Consider the following 17,323-nt stretch of genomic DNA (forward strand, 5'->3'; position numbering starts at 1 on the left):
TAATAAATAACAGCAAAGCAGACTGTATGGCCCTTCTTAGAACAATAAAAATTACCGTATAGCTCCTATTAAAACTTCTTCCAAGGAGGCTTGAAGAATAAAATCTTTAATGCATGCATATCTTTCATGCTGAAAAACAAAGTTAAAGAACCTTAGAGATTACATATTTTGGAGTATCATGTCAGTAAATTTTAAAATCTGGTTAACAGCGCACACCATAGTTTTATCAAAATATAAACAATCTTAAGGTTATGAGAAAAGGGAATCTAAATGACCATTTAAAATACAATGAGTGGGATTAATACTTCAGTATCTTTGATAGGTCATTGCTTCAGACCTATCTATATTGAAGTCACATCAGGAATAATGTGAAACAGCCAGACGATAACAAGCGGTCTCTGAGACAAAAATACTTATTCTTTTATACTACCTTGGAGAAAAGGATGCAGACAACTATACTTCAGAAGGTAAAAGCCTCAAGATGGTGCAAGCTTTGCACAGGTTCAAGAACTAATACAGAAATATCCTCCTAATATAATTTTATTGATTTAGAAACCTACAGAGTCCATAAAAGCACAAATTTTCCCAATTATTTCAAAAAGCAAAGCCCATACAAAGCTGAGGCTCCAAACTACACACTTATACAGCCATAAGTGACATAGACACCCCTTCTTACCATGTGCTAGGATTCTACCAAAAGCTGTTGCTCGTCTTGGTTGATGTTACCTCCTTCCCGAGACTGATACCATCACTTTGTCTCCCTGTCATACCCACACATTCTTCTAGGCTTGAAGAGCTAACCAGACATTGACAGTCAAGAAAATCAGAATCACTTGTCTCAATTTTTAATCAACTTTTAATATGTTTCTTCCTCCAAGCTTTTCTTTATTTTCGTGATTATTGAATAAACATTAAAAAAAACCCAACAAACCACGGTGATTCTTCACTATGACTTTATCCAACGAGGTGAATGCTATAATACAAAATAACACCAAGCACTATCACTTGCGTTATGCCTTCGGAGAGAACAATGCAATAGTAGTAAAAGTGGTTAAATAATTCCCTAGTATTTAAAAGGCATTTACCCATAGGGCAAATGAAAATCTGGGAAGTAGATAAAATGTACAAGTCAGCATAATCTATTTTTCTATTATTTACTAAAAAAAATCCTTACACATTAGCATTCTCAAACAACATCAGGCCATATATGGCAAAACACACTACTACATGAATAAAGTATTATAACAATTCGTATGATTTTTATAACCCATCATCACCATGCATAAGTATGTATCAGTCCATTTACTTTATTAAAAGCAAGATCCTAGTCTCCCACATACTGTTCTATTGGCATAAAAAGATCATACAGAAGCAGCAGTTGGGTGGATAAAAAAAGGAAAGCAGCTCATACTTTAGGACAAACCACCATGGTAAATAACCAAAGGCAAACCCCTCCTATGGAGTTGCCTCAAAGTGCAAAGGATAGCTTTGAGATGCAGCACTAGCTGTCAGTGTTATACATGAGACCAGAGGCCCACCTATGTGTGAGGCAACTTTCATGAGGAAAAAGGAAATACCTTCTTCTACACCATCCATTATAATTGGAAAAAGAAGGCATGCTTTCAAGCAAGCACTGGACTGCTTAAGTTATTGCTTGTTTTTGCGGTTGTATCAGCACAACTTACACATACTCAAGAACAGGCTGCTATTTTAGTTGCTGCAGTTTGAATTTGGACATACAAAGGATTTGGGGACATTTGTGTTCCTTACCCTTTTTTTTTTCAGACCATATGTATTGTAATGATCCTCAGATGATCCTTCCAGTTACAAGGTTGGCCTTGAACAAATGTTTTCAATTTATATTACTTTGGTGTCCTTTTTCTTATGTCAATTAATTTACACTAGTTAGAAGAATGTGATTTATATTCTCATTGCTCCTTTATTAACTACAAACATGTCATTTAACATTGCTTGCATAACGTTTGTCTGTGACATTAGAACTGCCCAGACACAAAGTCAAAAACACTACAATGTTTTTCACACCCTGGTCATATGTGGTTTCTTTATAAAATTTTAACTTTTCAGAATATTTAGATGTTCATGGTTACATATTTGAAGTCACGACCACACTCTAGCACAGCTCATTACTCAGAACTTATGAAGCGAATGGAGTGCTAAAAATTCTGAGCAATCAATCCAGTTGTTCAGTTACAGCTGTAAATTCATAGAAGCCAAAAAAAATAACTGTGTTTTGCTTATTTCATACTATAATATTTTATCTCATCACTTACAGTATTCCAAATCAGAAAAATAAAATATAGTATTTACTATTGTTGTGACTTCTTCCTTACCTTCGCATGTCCTCCTTTATGTGCAGATTTATCAGTTCTTTAGGAACATGGAAAGAGAGGGTGGTCTCAGCCATCTGTTCCCGGATTCGCATCCACTTGTTGTCAGAAGTAGGGAATCTATATAACTTACAAATTGGGTTTTTTAACACTGCAGAAAAGAAAAATTATATCATTGCTTTACTGTGGTTATATGACTCTTTGATAATTTATGACAACAATTTCATCCAAAAATAATACGTTATTTCCCCCCTTGCTTCCAGAATTAATTTCAGAACCATTAAAAATCTATTAAAGGCATTAAATTTTCATTTAATTTATTATAGCTGCATGTGGAGGACAAAGTATTACTAGTACAGTAGATAAATCACATTTTACCCTCACAGTAGGTATCCTGTGAAGTTAGCATTTCAGTGAGAATGTGAATTATGCTCTCTGTTCTTACACTTAAGATACAGTTAGGAAAAACGGAATGCACAAATAAACAATGAACTCACAAACAACACCATCACTCACCATCTGCTAGAATCACTCATGTTGCCCATACATTGCAGAGGACAATCAAAGCATGCCTCAGAATTTCTCTGTATCTGTTCATCTTCTCCATGATACATACACATGGAAACCATTAACAAAAATAGATGATGCACATCTACATTAAAGGAAACTTGACCATTCACATGGTGAAGAGGATGTTGTTTTTGAGTCAGCTTGGTGACTGACATGGCCAAGACACTGCCATTACATGAAAATAAATATCCTAATTATATTTTACACACTTCCCAGATAACTATTGCTGCTTGTCATAGGAAAATTACATTACTTGGTGTCTTGAAAGGTTATGCTTAAAACCCACCATGTTTTTATCTTAAAGCTCTCATGGCTATTTTTCCATTCAGATGTTACAGTGATGCTCTATAATAAAAGTGGGCAATTTATATTACACTGCTAAACTTACTTGGAGACGAATGAACATCATTTAACACACAGATCCACCACTTCCTAACTCAGAATTACTTTGGACAGCCATTCAAATCCTCCAACAATGCCTTTGTATCATCCTTCTGGAAAAAGCTGCCTTAGAGCAGGCTCCCATTGATCTGCCACTGAATGGTCTATAACTCAAAGGAATGTATTTCCTATGCGCTCTGCAAGGAAACTGTTGCTGTCAAAACAACATCTACTAATAGAAATTTCAGCTTCACAACTCACTGCCACCATTATTGCCTAGGTAGGCTGATTTATAGAGAATGAAAAACAAAGACCAAGTAACCAAAGACAAACAAACTGTCTTGTCCATCTAAGCAAATTGTTTTTTAACAGAAGTTCTTCAGGAAAGGCCTAAAACAAGACCACAGGTTCAAAGATAACTAATAAAATGGTTGCGAGCAACTCATAAAGAAAGGAATGTTGTAAATAATTATATTTAAGTAAATGCAGATGTATTGCTTTCTGTTCCCATCACTCTACCAACATTTCTAATCATTAACCAGGAAACAGGGAGTCTTCTTAGAATAACTTTGCCTTTATTAGTGATTTTACTTACAAAAATTAAATTCTGACCTACTGTTATGAAATAATCCTAATAGAAGATTGTTAGCTATGGCATATGAATAACAACAATTTTTGTTTACTCGGAACACCCAAAATACCTCTATTTCCAAGCATCTTTACACACATTTTGCAGCTTGAGAATCCTCATCACACAGTCTTACGTTTTGTCCACTACAAAAAATAGCATTTCCAAGCCCTGTGGCTATGATCAACTTAGTCAAGTGTGCTTTATTATATTATTTAATTAAAACATACACTGTCATGGTTTCCTATTTTCCTCTTCTTTTGTTGAGACTCTTCTAATTAACAAAATCAGTTTTGTCAATAATATTGAAAGCCTCTGTCAGTCCACTAAGCAGACACATGATAGCAATCATCTCCCATTAACAAGACAGAGAATGACGACCTTCAGGTGTGAGGGAGAGCCCAAGAAAATAAGGCCTAATTCAGATTAACCCTTAAACAGAAACTTCCCAAACAGACTATAATTGTGTGTTGTTTTGGGGATTTTTTGTTTGGAAAGTTTCTGGATACGTTTTGGTTTTGTTTTTTTTTGCAGTGCCTCCTGTTCAAGAGGAAGCAGGCCACTACTTTTCACCAGGACATTTCAAATTACAATGCCTCAGACACCAAAGGTTCTTTTCTGTTTTACTTTTTCATATCTACTTTCTAAGAAGTTATCAAAGGATGTTTTTCTAAGAACAGCACTTTTGCAGTCAGAATCTATTACATTCAAAACCTCACATCTGTCTGTGAAAACCTTATGCAGCTCCACAATTCATTCTTTCCAGTCTCCCTACTACCATCATCATCACCATGATCACACAGACAAAAACATAACTAAAGAAAAAACAAACAGTGGGATTGCAGCATGATGGAAAAGGAGGCCAGGAATCACTTGGAGAAATGTGGATCCAAAGTTGTGACTTTCATCATTGTTAGAAATATTGACCCACTCCTCAGGTGCTACTTCTAAGTCTGAATTTTCAGATAAGGATAATCTCTAGAGTGTTGCAAGTTTTAAAAAATGGCCAAAACATTTCTCCAGTGGTTTATGAAGAAAATTTCATTTAAAACTCAGGAAAGAGCCTGGGAGTTCTTGTTTTCACAAGGAATCCAAATAATTCCCATTTACAGCATTGCTAAAGCTTGATATTGGTAATAAGAGCTGCACAATACTTGATGGTTTTCTCATAAATAGAACTAATGAAGTCACGTGATTCTGTCAAAATCTCAGATGTATTTTCTTTTCAAATTACAACAATAATTGCTTTCTAATATTATTACATCAAGTTGTCTAAAAAAGAAATTCAGAATGCATGTAAAACCACATAGACAGTAAGAATAGCAAGACTAGATTTGGCTTTTATAAAAAGTAGTTATTAAAATGAGCAGAAGTGTCAGAAAGGTAATCCTTCCTGCATCTAGACAGTGATCATGAAAGACACTGGAAAAAAAAATAATCCAGATGAACTGCTGTTTTTAAAAAGAGGCAAAACTACTTAACATTCTTGCTCTATAGTGTGAAACTGAAAAGAAAGCAACCTGTTTTACCATCCTTAATTTGGACATTCTCATTTTTAAATTTCATGTCCTCTGTGCTTTTTATTCCATGCAAAAACCCTTCACATCCAAACAACTGGAAAACTCTCCAGTTTTACAAAGAAATAACTGAATTTTGAGATATACAAATTCAATCTCTTGGGGTATAAATAGAATAGTGATAAGCCTCTCTGAAATATGATACTAATTCCGCTCACTCAGTAAGTACCTCATAACTCACTTGAGGGCTGCAAGTTCCGTATATTAAGATTTAAATTTCAGAAGAATGCCTATGTGCACCTGTGTCTACAGGCCTAAAGATTCACACAAGGTTATTTCTTCAGTTTCATAGTTTTAAGTGCTTGATAAACAACATGAGATGGAAAGAATAAGCAATCTTTACAATATACATGTGTACTAAATACATATACATATGTAATGAATATACTGTGCTGTAGATAGCTATGTACACAGTATGGAAAGCAGTAAAGGCAATTGTCAGTGTTATCAGGTTGCCTGTAATATACTTCAAACACATTACTGATGTTGTTCCTTTCCCTTCAGTCTTTATTTTTTATTGCCTCTAATTTTGCCACAATGAAATTTGTATGGCTTAAACAGATTATCTTCCAAAATTTTCAGTTAACACAGTCCAGCTACACAGAATGAGGGCAGAAATCTGCAATAGACAGTGTGTGCTTTATAATACTGAATTATGAGAGTATACTTTTCACAGAGATGTGTGTATTACCATATCCATGGCAATCCACCCAGATCTGACAATGACCTAAGCCTTGGGAAAGAAATCTCAGCATGTAAAAACTCAAAACTTGAAGTTCACACCTCGTACACACACCAAGAGTCTACCTTTACTGAAAATTCATCATTCCCAGCTTTTAGTACTGACAAAACCATGCACATGTCATTTGTTCAGAGTAGATAAATATGTTTTTGGGCAGAGCTAGTGTGTGATACAATACACTGAAAGGGAACATTGTCACCCATATGAGAAAGCCAGTCTCCAGGCAATACAAAGATCTCTGATCCACATGAAGCCCAGTCATGGAAGCATGCTGGGGAAGAAGTCTGACTAGAAGGGCAAAGAGGCTGAGAGTATAAAAGGAGAGCTAAAAATTCCTAAGATATTGGAAATTTAACAAAAAGAGTGGGACTAACAAAACCTGGAACTGGTGCCAGATGTCAGTAGGGAAGTGAAGGCAGTGCTGGAGTGTGAAGAGGAAGTGACAAGTACAGGAAACAGACTGAAGAGTAAGTATTTATTAGAACAAACTTCCTATGACTGAAAACTCTTTCCAATATCCTGCCTGGTTTCATTACTTATGTATGCATCTGCAGTTCTGCTCTTCCCAAAAACAAAAAATGGCAAAAGAATCCTCCATTGTGTTTGATGTTATAAATCCTAGTCATGCTGGGTAGGCTGGGGGTTTGGGGTTGATGTTGTATATTCGTACATGAGAGAAATGCTAAGTGATGTCTAGATATACTGTAGAATCACATGTAAATACAAAAAAATGATTTAAACTTCATTATTCATAAAACTGACATCTGCTTTGGAAGTTCCAACAGTTCCAACAAAGCACATTCCCCAAACTACAGCATTTCCTCATGCAAAAAAAACCCCAAAACAACAAAAAACACCACAACAAAAAATCCCAATCAAACCTACCCAATGGAGGCAACCACTCGAAAAAAAAAATCAGTAACATTTTATTTGAACAGAAATGTCATTTCTGTAAGATCCATTTATCTGGATGACATACAGAATCAAAGAGCAGCTGCACTAAGCTAGATGAAATTGTTCAACTGGCTCTGTATCTTGTCTCCAGGATAAATAAATATGTAGAGGTGCAAGATATTCTCTCTGCCTCCAACTATTTTCAGTTCCAGAATTTCCAGAGCCACATGTATTCCCTGTGCATTTAGTAATTCTCAATGCAATTATTTTCCACAAACATTATCTACTTTCACATTGAAACAATGAAAAGTAATGGCAGTTCTAAAGAAATTTTGTTCCCTTGCTTCTCATATAGTCTCAACAAATGACAGAATAAATAAATTACAGCATTCATACATACAGGGAAAATTTTTTTTTGAGGTTTCTAGCACCTCCTTTAGACCACAAAGCTACTCTAATAACTCTCCTGTCCTATCAGTGAAGTAATACGAAAACATTTCAGTAAAGGTTTTAAAAGGTTTCAAAAGGTTTCAAAACTTCAGAAACATTTCAACTGTATGCAGCAAATACACAGAATTCTTGACAGCACTGTGGTTTCAGATGACCCATATAACTTATTTGTGACATTGTTACAGCAGAGTAGTGGAGATTCATAAACTTGGGCTAATAAAACTTTTACAGTGCAGCATATCAGCATGTAATATTTCTCAGTATAACGAAAGTGAAATAGATCTATTCAACGCCGTACACTCAAGCTCAGAGTTGACCCAGAATTGAGAATGCCTTGCCAACAGCTTTCTTCATTTTAGAACACATAGCTTCCAGATCATAATTGAAATGGTCATGTCATCAGCTATGAGAGAGATTAATTCTCTAGGGTATTTGGTTGCAAATAAGGCATAATTACTTTAAAAGAATAAACATAGTAAGGTTAATTCCATGCCCACTGAAGTCACTGACAGAATTGAAAATCATTGAACAGTAAAGATGTAGGAATGGGAGGTCTCAGCACTGCTTGAGAAAGCATAATTGACATGCCGGAAAGATTTCTCAGTAAAACGATACTATCAATATGTATAAAACATTGACATAATAAACTTTAAAAATTGTGCATCATTTGAAGAGCCTTAGTGAAATCTTCGTGATATATTCAGGATCTGATACAGCATTGCAACAGTCATCTTTAATGGGTGTCAGAATACTTACCCGCGTTTAATGAAGGCAAGTTGTCTTTGCCACTTAGGCCGTCAGTGGCTGTGCATTCACGAACCAACACACACTACAAAAGAAACACAGATGTACCACATGTAACACGTTCAGGTATTACAAGGAAGTGGTTTAAAAATAGCAGACTGAAATAATATAACATTCCAACCTTTAATTATAATGCACATTTTTATCTTTGTACTTCTGTTCAAATATACTGTAACACAATCAGAATTACAGCAGTGAAAATGGCAAAATATGATTGCTTATTCCATAATAAAACAGATTTCTTACCAACAGAGTGGCAGAAGATAAAACAACGTTTGACAAGTTCTCTGCTTTCAGAGAGGATTCTTTTGACAAGGCAGTTTTCATATTCACAGTGTCAGCAAAGTACTCCATGAATTTTTAAACAAGGAAAAAGCAGGAACCACAAAAAGTCTGTAAAATGTGCTTGCTGTTTGTGATTGAAGGAATTTGTTTACACGTGAACTGGAAGATTTCTCTGATAAGATTAGCATATAAATGTATAAAAAGTTTATGGAAAAATCAACATGTATAAACCTATGTTAAATGCACTAGGATGTAAATTAATGTTTTTCCTCCCCGCAGTCAGAAAAAACAAAACAGCTTCCAAAGGTGATAGAGAGGTCTGCTCCCAGGGCTTCCCCAGTTTATACATGTTTTGTTGCACAACCTGAAGCAAAGAGCAAGACATGATGTACTCTCTTCCAGTTGATATCTCAGATTGAATTTATATATCACATTAGTCTTCCATGAGGGACTAATTCCCTGCATGCAGTTTCTCTAATGAGTTAGCAAATGTAATTAAGATCTTGTTGCTTAGAAGTAATTCAGTAAATCTACATTTTCACAATTCCATCTTCACTATGAACACCTAAACTAAGACTCTGTGATGCAACACCAAGATGCAACTAATCCATAAAAACTAAGAACTCCTTTAAAGACCACAGAAAACATTGTCACAAGGTTAGTCTTTCTTGATAAGTATTAGAAACTCCTAGAAAGATGCTAGTAAAACCTTCTGGCTCCCCCAAGCTGGACACAGCTTATTAATTACATCTCAAATAACTGTGAGAAGTCTTGTTCCACATTCTAAAATGGAATAAAAACAAAATGAAAGAGAAGGCTGAAAAAACAGTTCACGTTGTATATCTTGTGGAAGTACAAAACTGGAAATATTTCCCAGCATTTGTTGGCTTTGTCAGAACTGGTCCCACTGGTGCAGTGTTTTAAAAGTGTTGAAGTCCTTTGAAAAGAATGATGAAAAAAGAAGTGTAAAATCTCTCTCCAAAGGTTGGTCCAAAAGTGGAATGTTTTGGCTGAGCAAAAAAAAAAGATATTCAGAATTATGCCCTTTTCTCAAAAAATACATTTGTATATGTTACTTTTAAATAAAAAATAAAAATTGCGGTATTTTACATTCCTTGTAGCATTATCTGAAGTTGTTTGTTGTGGCTTTTTTCCATAAAGTGCAGAATACATTATAGTATATACCAGTACACCATAGTATCAGGGCTGTAAAAATTCTGTCAGCAAGAACGGGGCAGCAGAGCAGAAATACCAGGAGAAGGCAACTCTACACAGGTACTTCAGTTGGTATCAGCCAGGGACCCAGCTAAACAGACCTTTTTATTAACTGCAGGTCATTCAAACCCTGATTTCCTCACTCTGAGCAGTCATTTCTGAATCCATCCCAAGCTCAAACCTGCCATAATCATAGAGACAGCCCATCTGTTCCTCTCTCCCTCCTTCAGTTCTCCATTACTCTCAAATCCACTTCCCCCATATCACCTTCAGTCTCTGCCACTTCTACCTGCAACAACCTGCCTACTTTAGAGTATTTTTGCTCTTTCTAAGCTTCTCTTGTCCTTCCTCTCAACCCACACCATGAACACCCCAACTCAGAATCTCTACATACACCCTCTGCTCAACACTGCCCTATGCTAGCACTCTGAGGTCCCATTGCTGTTGCCATCCCTCCTGTTGATCTTCCCCACCCCTGCATGCTCCCATGAAATGCAGCTGAACCTGCTCTTTTGCAAGGGGATTCACCTCTTCTTTGGTTTGCCTGTCATTCTTTCCAGGCTTTCAGTTTTGTGGGCAGACATTGCACATAAAAATCCACATGAATAGGATTTCAAGGGCAGAAAACAGAGGAACCATCCAAGGGAAAAAGAAGTCAGATTTTATAGCATCTCTATACACAGGTTTTGGTTTTGGTGTTTTTTTGCTTTGGTTTGGTTCTGTATCAGAAGTGATTAAATACGGTCAGTTGAAGTCAAAATCAGTTCCTTTTTTACTAAAGGAGGGGAGGGACTTGGAAACCAAGAACAGAGTATTACCTTGTACATTTTCATGAAAAATTATTTTTAGTTTAGGAAGATTAAATGTAGAAACCACTTGATTGCAGAATTTTTTAATTAAATCCTTAACCCAATTTGGAATTAGTAATTTAGACACTTGGTACAGCTGATCATTCTAATTAACTTTGTGCCAAGAAGTGAGTTTCTACCTTTTGATCCTGGGCGTCTGTTTCAATGTTGTCTGTTTCCCCATCCTCTAGCTCTCCCATCTTCACAAGATTGACTTCAATGGTACCAACTGTCTTTCCACCATCAGAAGTCCTGGAAAAAAACATCATGACATTGAGTCACCTGCAGTATCACACAACAATCTTACTGCTTTGTTTCCTAACTAAATGTGCAAAGAAAGGACACGCTCAGTATATTAATAAACCTCCTGCTGATCCAAAATAATGAAACTAATTTCAATATCACTTTCATTTTGCAATCCCTCCACAGTGTAATTATTCAGAATAAGTCCAATTTCTTTAACTATATTTGAGAAGATAACATAGTTCCAGGTGAATTTCTTAATTTAATTTCTGCAGACAGTTTACTTCTAATCAGGCAAAAATAAATAGCAATTCAGATTTGTATCTGCAAACAAAGAGTATTGCTCACTACCTTTTGGAAGAAGCAAGAGTTTTAAACTCCAAATGGATACTAAAAGTTTTTAAGCTTTCACTAGTAGCAAAACACCAAGATTAATGGCACAGTCTGTCTCCTCTGGCTTAATCTGAACAGTTGAATTTTAGGAAAGGAAAGAAAGAATAACAGATTCAGTTAGAAGTTAATATATTAAAAAGTTAATAGTGTTAATAATGGAGAACACCACTTGTGACAGGCCACCAGCTGGATTTAACTCCATTCACCACAACTCTTGGGCCTGGCCATCCTGCCAGTTTTTTACCCAGCAAAGCAGACACCAGTCCAAGCCATAAGCAGCCAGTTTCTCCAAGAGAAAGCTGAGAGAAATTGTGTCAAAGGCTTTACTAAAGTTTAGGTAGACAGCATCCACAGCCTTTCCCTCATCTACTAAGTGGGTCACCTTGTCAAAGAAGGAGATAAAGTTAGTTAAGCTGGACTTGCCTTTCATAAATCGATGCTGACTGGGCCTGATTGCCTGGTTGTCCTGTACATGCCATGTGATAGCACTCAGTATTACCTGCTCCATGACCTCCTCTGGCAGCAAGGTCAGACTGACAGGCCTGGAGTTCCCCAGGTCCTCCTTTTGGCCCTCCTTGTAGATGGGCATCGCTCCTAAGCGCAGACACCCTTCTAGAACTCCTCGTATGATGGCAGCAAAGAAAGGAACAACCTCCCAAGGCCCCTTTTCCTCGTTTCACCAACCAGCAGACAGACTGCCGTCCCAGTGCCAACCTGCCAGCACAGCCACCGCCAGGGAGCTACGGGCGGGTGCAGCACGGCCGGTTCCCGCCCGGTTCCCAGGCGTTGGGAAGCCCCGAGCGTCGCGGCAGCAATGGCAGGGGTGGGCCCAGCTCAGCGCTGCCCTGCTGCCTTCCCTCAGCCTTGCGCTGGCTCTCCCAGACTGCTTGGTCACAGGCAGGAGGGCCCCATCTTTGCCTACATCTCCCACCATTTATATAATCTGCATTTCTGCACACAGCATAAGGCCGTAATTAACTGAGAGTACGCCAGCCCTTCGCACTGACTGAAGTTAAGCACATACATTAATCTTCTCAGGCATGGATACTTATTTATCAAACTAACCCAAAAATTTCATATTTTTTTTTACAGTGGAGTCTCAAAATATAGCTATCCTCAAGCTTCAAATTTAAATAATTACTGTGGTTGCAAACCATTATGCTTTAAATAGGCAAGTCAGTAGAATGAACTCATAACTATACAAATTAAACATATTCTAATATAAAACCTTGAAAAATACATAATTGTTCATATATCAAATGTCACTACTTCATTTGCTCTAAGCCAAATTAGTTAATGACAATAAAAAAAAACAATTAAAAATGAACCAATTCCAGAAAGCCTTGCAACCAAAAAGTCTATATTAATTAATAAAGTATACAAAAGTAATGAAAAAGAAGGGCTCAATGTCCAAAGGGTGTTTATGAGCAAAAAAATACGTAACTTGGAAATGCATAAGAACAAGTTAAGTGTCTTCTGAATGAAGAACATTCCCCTGAGCTACAGCTTAGTGGTTTTACTTCATTTTTCTCTTTCCTGTGTCAAACCAGCATGCAAACTAGGCTACCTCAACAACCAAGGAAAAAAGGAATATGGCATTTGTTAGCAAATAACATATACATTTATAAATCAAAGTAAATGTGCATTGAAAGTTTTCAACAGCTTAACTTTTCCTAATAAAGGTGTCAAGTGGATGACCTCATTATCAGAGTGGCTTAAACATACAAAACCACTTTACTGTTATCTTGGTCTGTAAGGAAAACCTTGCATTAATTTGACTTTTCATTAATTGACAGAAGTAAAATAAATCCTTCCCATCCTCTTTTAGTGAACCCATTTTTCTGAGGCCAAAGTAGACCTGCAAGTTTGTGACTGACCTACATAAAACAGATCTGATTTTAAATTGCATCAGGGTAAATTAAGAGCATAAGCAAGCATTGAGCAAAACAGCTCATTTGCAAATGAACTGATACAAGGCAATTGAATCATAGAATCACTGAATCATCCTGGTTGGAAGGGACCTTGAAGATCATCAACTCCAACCATAACCTAAATCCCCCTACCATAACCTAATCTACCTATTCAGTGCTTAAATCATGTCCCTAAGCAGTACATCTACATTTCTTTTAAACACTTACAGGGATGGTGATGCCACCGTCTCCCTGGGCAGCCTGTTCCATTGTCCAACCACTCTTTGGGTAAAGAAATCCTTTCTAATATCCAGTCTCAACCTCCCCTGGTGCAGCTTCAGGCCATTTTCTTTCAATGAGGCATGTTGCTTGAATAAAGTAATATAAAAATGGAAATGCCAGTCACACTTTCTCAGTCCTTGTCTCCCTTTCTTTAGAACACTAAACATTCGTCCTTGTTGCTGTTCTTAGGGGCTTGGCCTCAGTACAGCTGTAAGCACTGCACTGCTTGCCTGCATGAGCACTAACATGTATTTGAAAGCTTTCCCCATACATGTTTAAATAACGTGATTTATAATTTTACTTTATATACTTTTTTTTCCAATTATTTCCTTCTCAAAAATCAATCCTCTTTTGGTCTAATATACATGTAATATTACAATCTGAAACATACAGTGTCTCCAGGAGAAGTCAATGCAACAAAGTAAAAACTAAATAGTGGGACTGTTGCATTCCTTCCACCATTTCCCTTAACTTTCCACATGGAAATTGGAAAACAAAATTTTAAAAAAACAAAAACCTCAAAGTTTATTTTGTGTGCTACAGGCACACAAATCAACAAAGAGCTTTATAAACATCCTGGGAGAAACCACCATTAGCTGTGTCAGACACTGTGAATTTAAAATATCACTGGTGCACGACAGCCTTTGAGCAGACATGTCACACATTGAAAACTTTGAAGCAACATCATGAGATTGAAATTTTGTTGAAAAAAAAATTAAAGTGAGAAACAGAAGTAATGTGGGAAAAATTAAAAAGGCCAAGTGATGACAGTTAAACAAGATACAAATGTATAAGTATTTTACATTGCACTAACAGAAGCAGTATTGCTCAAGCACACACATATACGCATACACTGCATGACATTTGCCTGGACAGAGGAGACAATCTCACACACACTGTTCAACAGAGCATCAGGAGAGTAATTAATCAGTTTTTGGATACCTCATAATGCATTAAGATAGAATTTGAAGTAGTTTAATAAAGTTGAAAAGCGCCCCTCTGCACTCACATGGTGCAGTGAAGACTGTCCTTGCATCAAATTGTTTACAGTCATGAGACAAGAGATACTATAGACCCAGAGGACAATGGATCATGGGCAATACAGCAATTTTAATATTTCTTTTTAATTTATTTTTTTTAAATGCGATGAAACCCATAAATGTCCCAAATTCTAGCTGACTTATAGAGCTGGAAAACTGCTACATTTTTTCAGCAGCTGGGGACAATGAGCACTAATTGCCTCATACCTATCCACAGAGTAACTGAATTCGGAATACAACCAATTAAAATGAGACAAAGAGTGATTTCTAAGCCAGATTCAAAATTCAGTATCCCAGGACACAGGCATCAGCAGCACAGCTGGCAATGCTTCAGTTTATCCTTTACTACTCAGTTTAACATGACTGCATTCTGCAATGCTCACTCCACCTCCTGCAGCCATAATGCTCCAATGGTACACAAATAAGTTGGAGTCACCAAGGATCCATCTTCTGATGAACCTTGGGGAGGTGATTCCTAGTGGACACTAGGAATTTTGGAACACTACGTTTTGAACTTATAGGTAAATACTTCTGTAATAAAAGCAACATTATTGTTCTATTTGCTGAGCCAAACCCAGAGACTTTTGAAGCCACCATGAAATCTGTTCACGTTTAAAAACTCACTTATTAATGCTCTGGGTATTAATTTTAAATTTATTACACACCGATTTCCTTACCATCCCAAGGACCAGGAGGTCAGCAGCAGTTCCCAAATGCAAGGGAAGGACCCAGCCAGCACTATCACTAGCAGCAGGAATATGTGCCCACATTAGTACTTCTGGCAAGAAAGGGTTGACCCAGGCATTCAGAGAGAAAGAAGATAAGAAGCTAGCAGAGGAAAAGCAGGTGAGCTAGATGGACTGAGAATAGCAGCTGTTTGCCTCCAATGCAGACTTATTGTTGCATGTTGAATATGCAAATTTAGGACTGCTAATTGGTTCCCATGGCCATATCTTTCTTAAAAAAAAAAAAAAAAAAGACTTAAGAAAACGAGTAGCAGACTGTGTATTGCTATAGCTATGTTAATTATAATGACAAAGCAAGTGACTGCCTGGAAAGCAAACTTGATGACTTTTGGTCTAGGAGGCTGCCCCTTTCTCCAGTGCATAATAAACAAAGCATACAATTAGTACAGACTAACATACAGACTGTCATCATTTTATCTCCTGATGCAATAAATTTTGAAATATGCAAGCAAAAAACTATTGTACTTGCATAGAAATGTTTAATTCTATGAATTCACAATGGATCTTATTGCAATCAGTGCAGTTTTGAAACAAGCCCATTGATAACTAACATTCTGTTGTATTCTAAGGTAAATTAGAAAGATGTTGAATTCATTCTCAGTTTTTATTATTTCAGTGTATGCTTCATGTGAAAAAAAGTTTCACCTGACCTGTATGGGAGATTCCCTTGGCTTATAAAGACAAGATGTTGTTGTCCTGCTTCCTGTGGTGGATGACATGACATGAAGCAGCCAAGAACAATTCAGAACAAAGATCAAATAAAACTAGTTGTAGGAAGACTTGTACTTATCTCTTATAAGGAAAACAAGATAAATTTATAGGATTTTATATTCATCATTTGCTAAGGAAGTTAGGTGTACGTAAAATACTGCCTAAGTGTGCTGCTTTCATATTTTTTCTAGTTAGTTAAGCATTGTGAATGTAACTACCATATTGCAGTACAGTTACATGTCTTCCAGCCCACTGCTCTACAAGGTGCTTGGTCGACAATTTTAGGAGGGAGGGAAGTTGAGGGGCTGTTCTGTAATGGAGTCTTGGAGTTATTTCTTAGAACATTTAAAAAAAAAAAAAAAAAAAGATAATTTGTTTAGCACTTTTATTGAAAGGAAATATATTCAGTCTTGCCTGAAAATAAGACAGCTAAATAGAGCAATTACTAGACAAACAGATATCCAAGAGGTCAAGTACAGCCATGTTTAAAGAATGTCTGTAGAACAGATGTCTCACAGGTATCCATAGGCACATTCTCAAATAATCTGTAAAATTAACGTACTTTTATTCTAGCTCTTGCTCCATTGCTGTAAAGTTGCTGCTTAGAGGGGCCAAAGTATCCAAGTTGTATGTCCATAGTTTTAGGGACATGGTTTAGCACTGGATGTGGTAAAGTTAGGTTAATGGTTGGACTTCTTTTAAAAGAAAGTTCTTTTCCAACCAGAAGGATTCTGTGATTCATACCGAAGCCGCCTACAGAAGCTTACACTTCTGTACTGTCTACTAAGAGCAGCATCTCAGAGAGAATGGCCTTTTTACAGAAAGTAAAAAGAGCATTATCTTTTTCCTGTGCTACTTCTTATATGCAAGTTACTAGAAAAAAAATAACCAAAGGTAAAGAAAAAGGGCAAGCTACCACCACAGGGAAACAGCTGATAATTGCTAGCCCTATACAAAAGGCCTTAGACCTTAACCAAGCAAAAACACGTCTCAAAAGGCATGGCAAACATTCCTCTAAACTGAACTTTAAATGTAAATCCATATTAATTACTAAAACAGCAATCAGTATACCTAATTCTTATTTACAAAGCAAAATGGATGTATGTTTGTTTTCTTTTTTAATTGAATACACTGCAACATATAACCAATATTAAGAAATCTGCTACTGAATATGGCTTTTGTTATATTCAAAAACACATTTTATCTTGCTCAGCATCACAACCTGTGAAAAAGCTGGAAGCAAGTGGCATTGCATG

The 17,323-nt window shown here is 36.6% G+C and overlaps 1 protein-coding gene across 1 annotated transcript in view; it reads right to left on the reverse strand.

Annotated features, from left to right (window-relative positions):
• The window catches only part of INPP4B (inositol polyphosphate-4-phosphatase, type II, 105kDa), a 267,071-nt gene that overhangs the window by 90,006 nt on the left and 159,742 nt on the right, over positions 1-17,323 (reverse strand). The window contains exons 10-12 of the mRNA XM_010008928.1: positions 10,883-10,994; positions 8,347-8,419; positions 2,352-2,499 (exon numbers count right to left, since the gene is read on the reverse strand). Coding sequence (XP_010007230.1) covers positions 2,352-2,499; positions 8,347-8,419; positions 10,883-10,994 — 333 coding nt within the window. The remainder of the gene's footprint in view (positions 1-2,351; positions 2,500-8,346; positions 8,420-10,882; positions 10,995-17,323) is intronic.

The sequence above is a fragment of the Chaetura pelagica genome, unplaced genomic scaffold (assembly GCF_000747805.2).
Source record: "Chaetura pelagica isolate M959 unplaced genomic scaffold, ChaPel_1.0 scaffold221, whole genome shotgun sequence".
Classification (NCBI taxonomy): Eukaryota; Metazoa; Chordata; class Aves; order Apodiformes; family Apodidae; genus Chaetura; species Chaetura pelagica.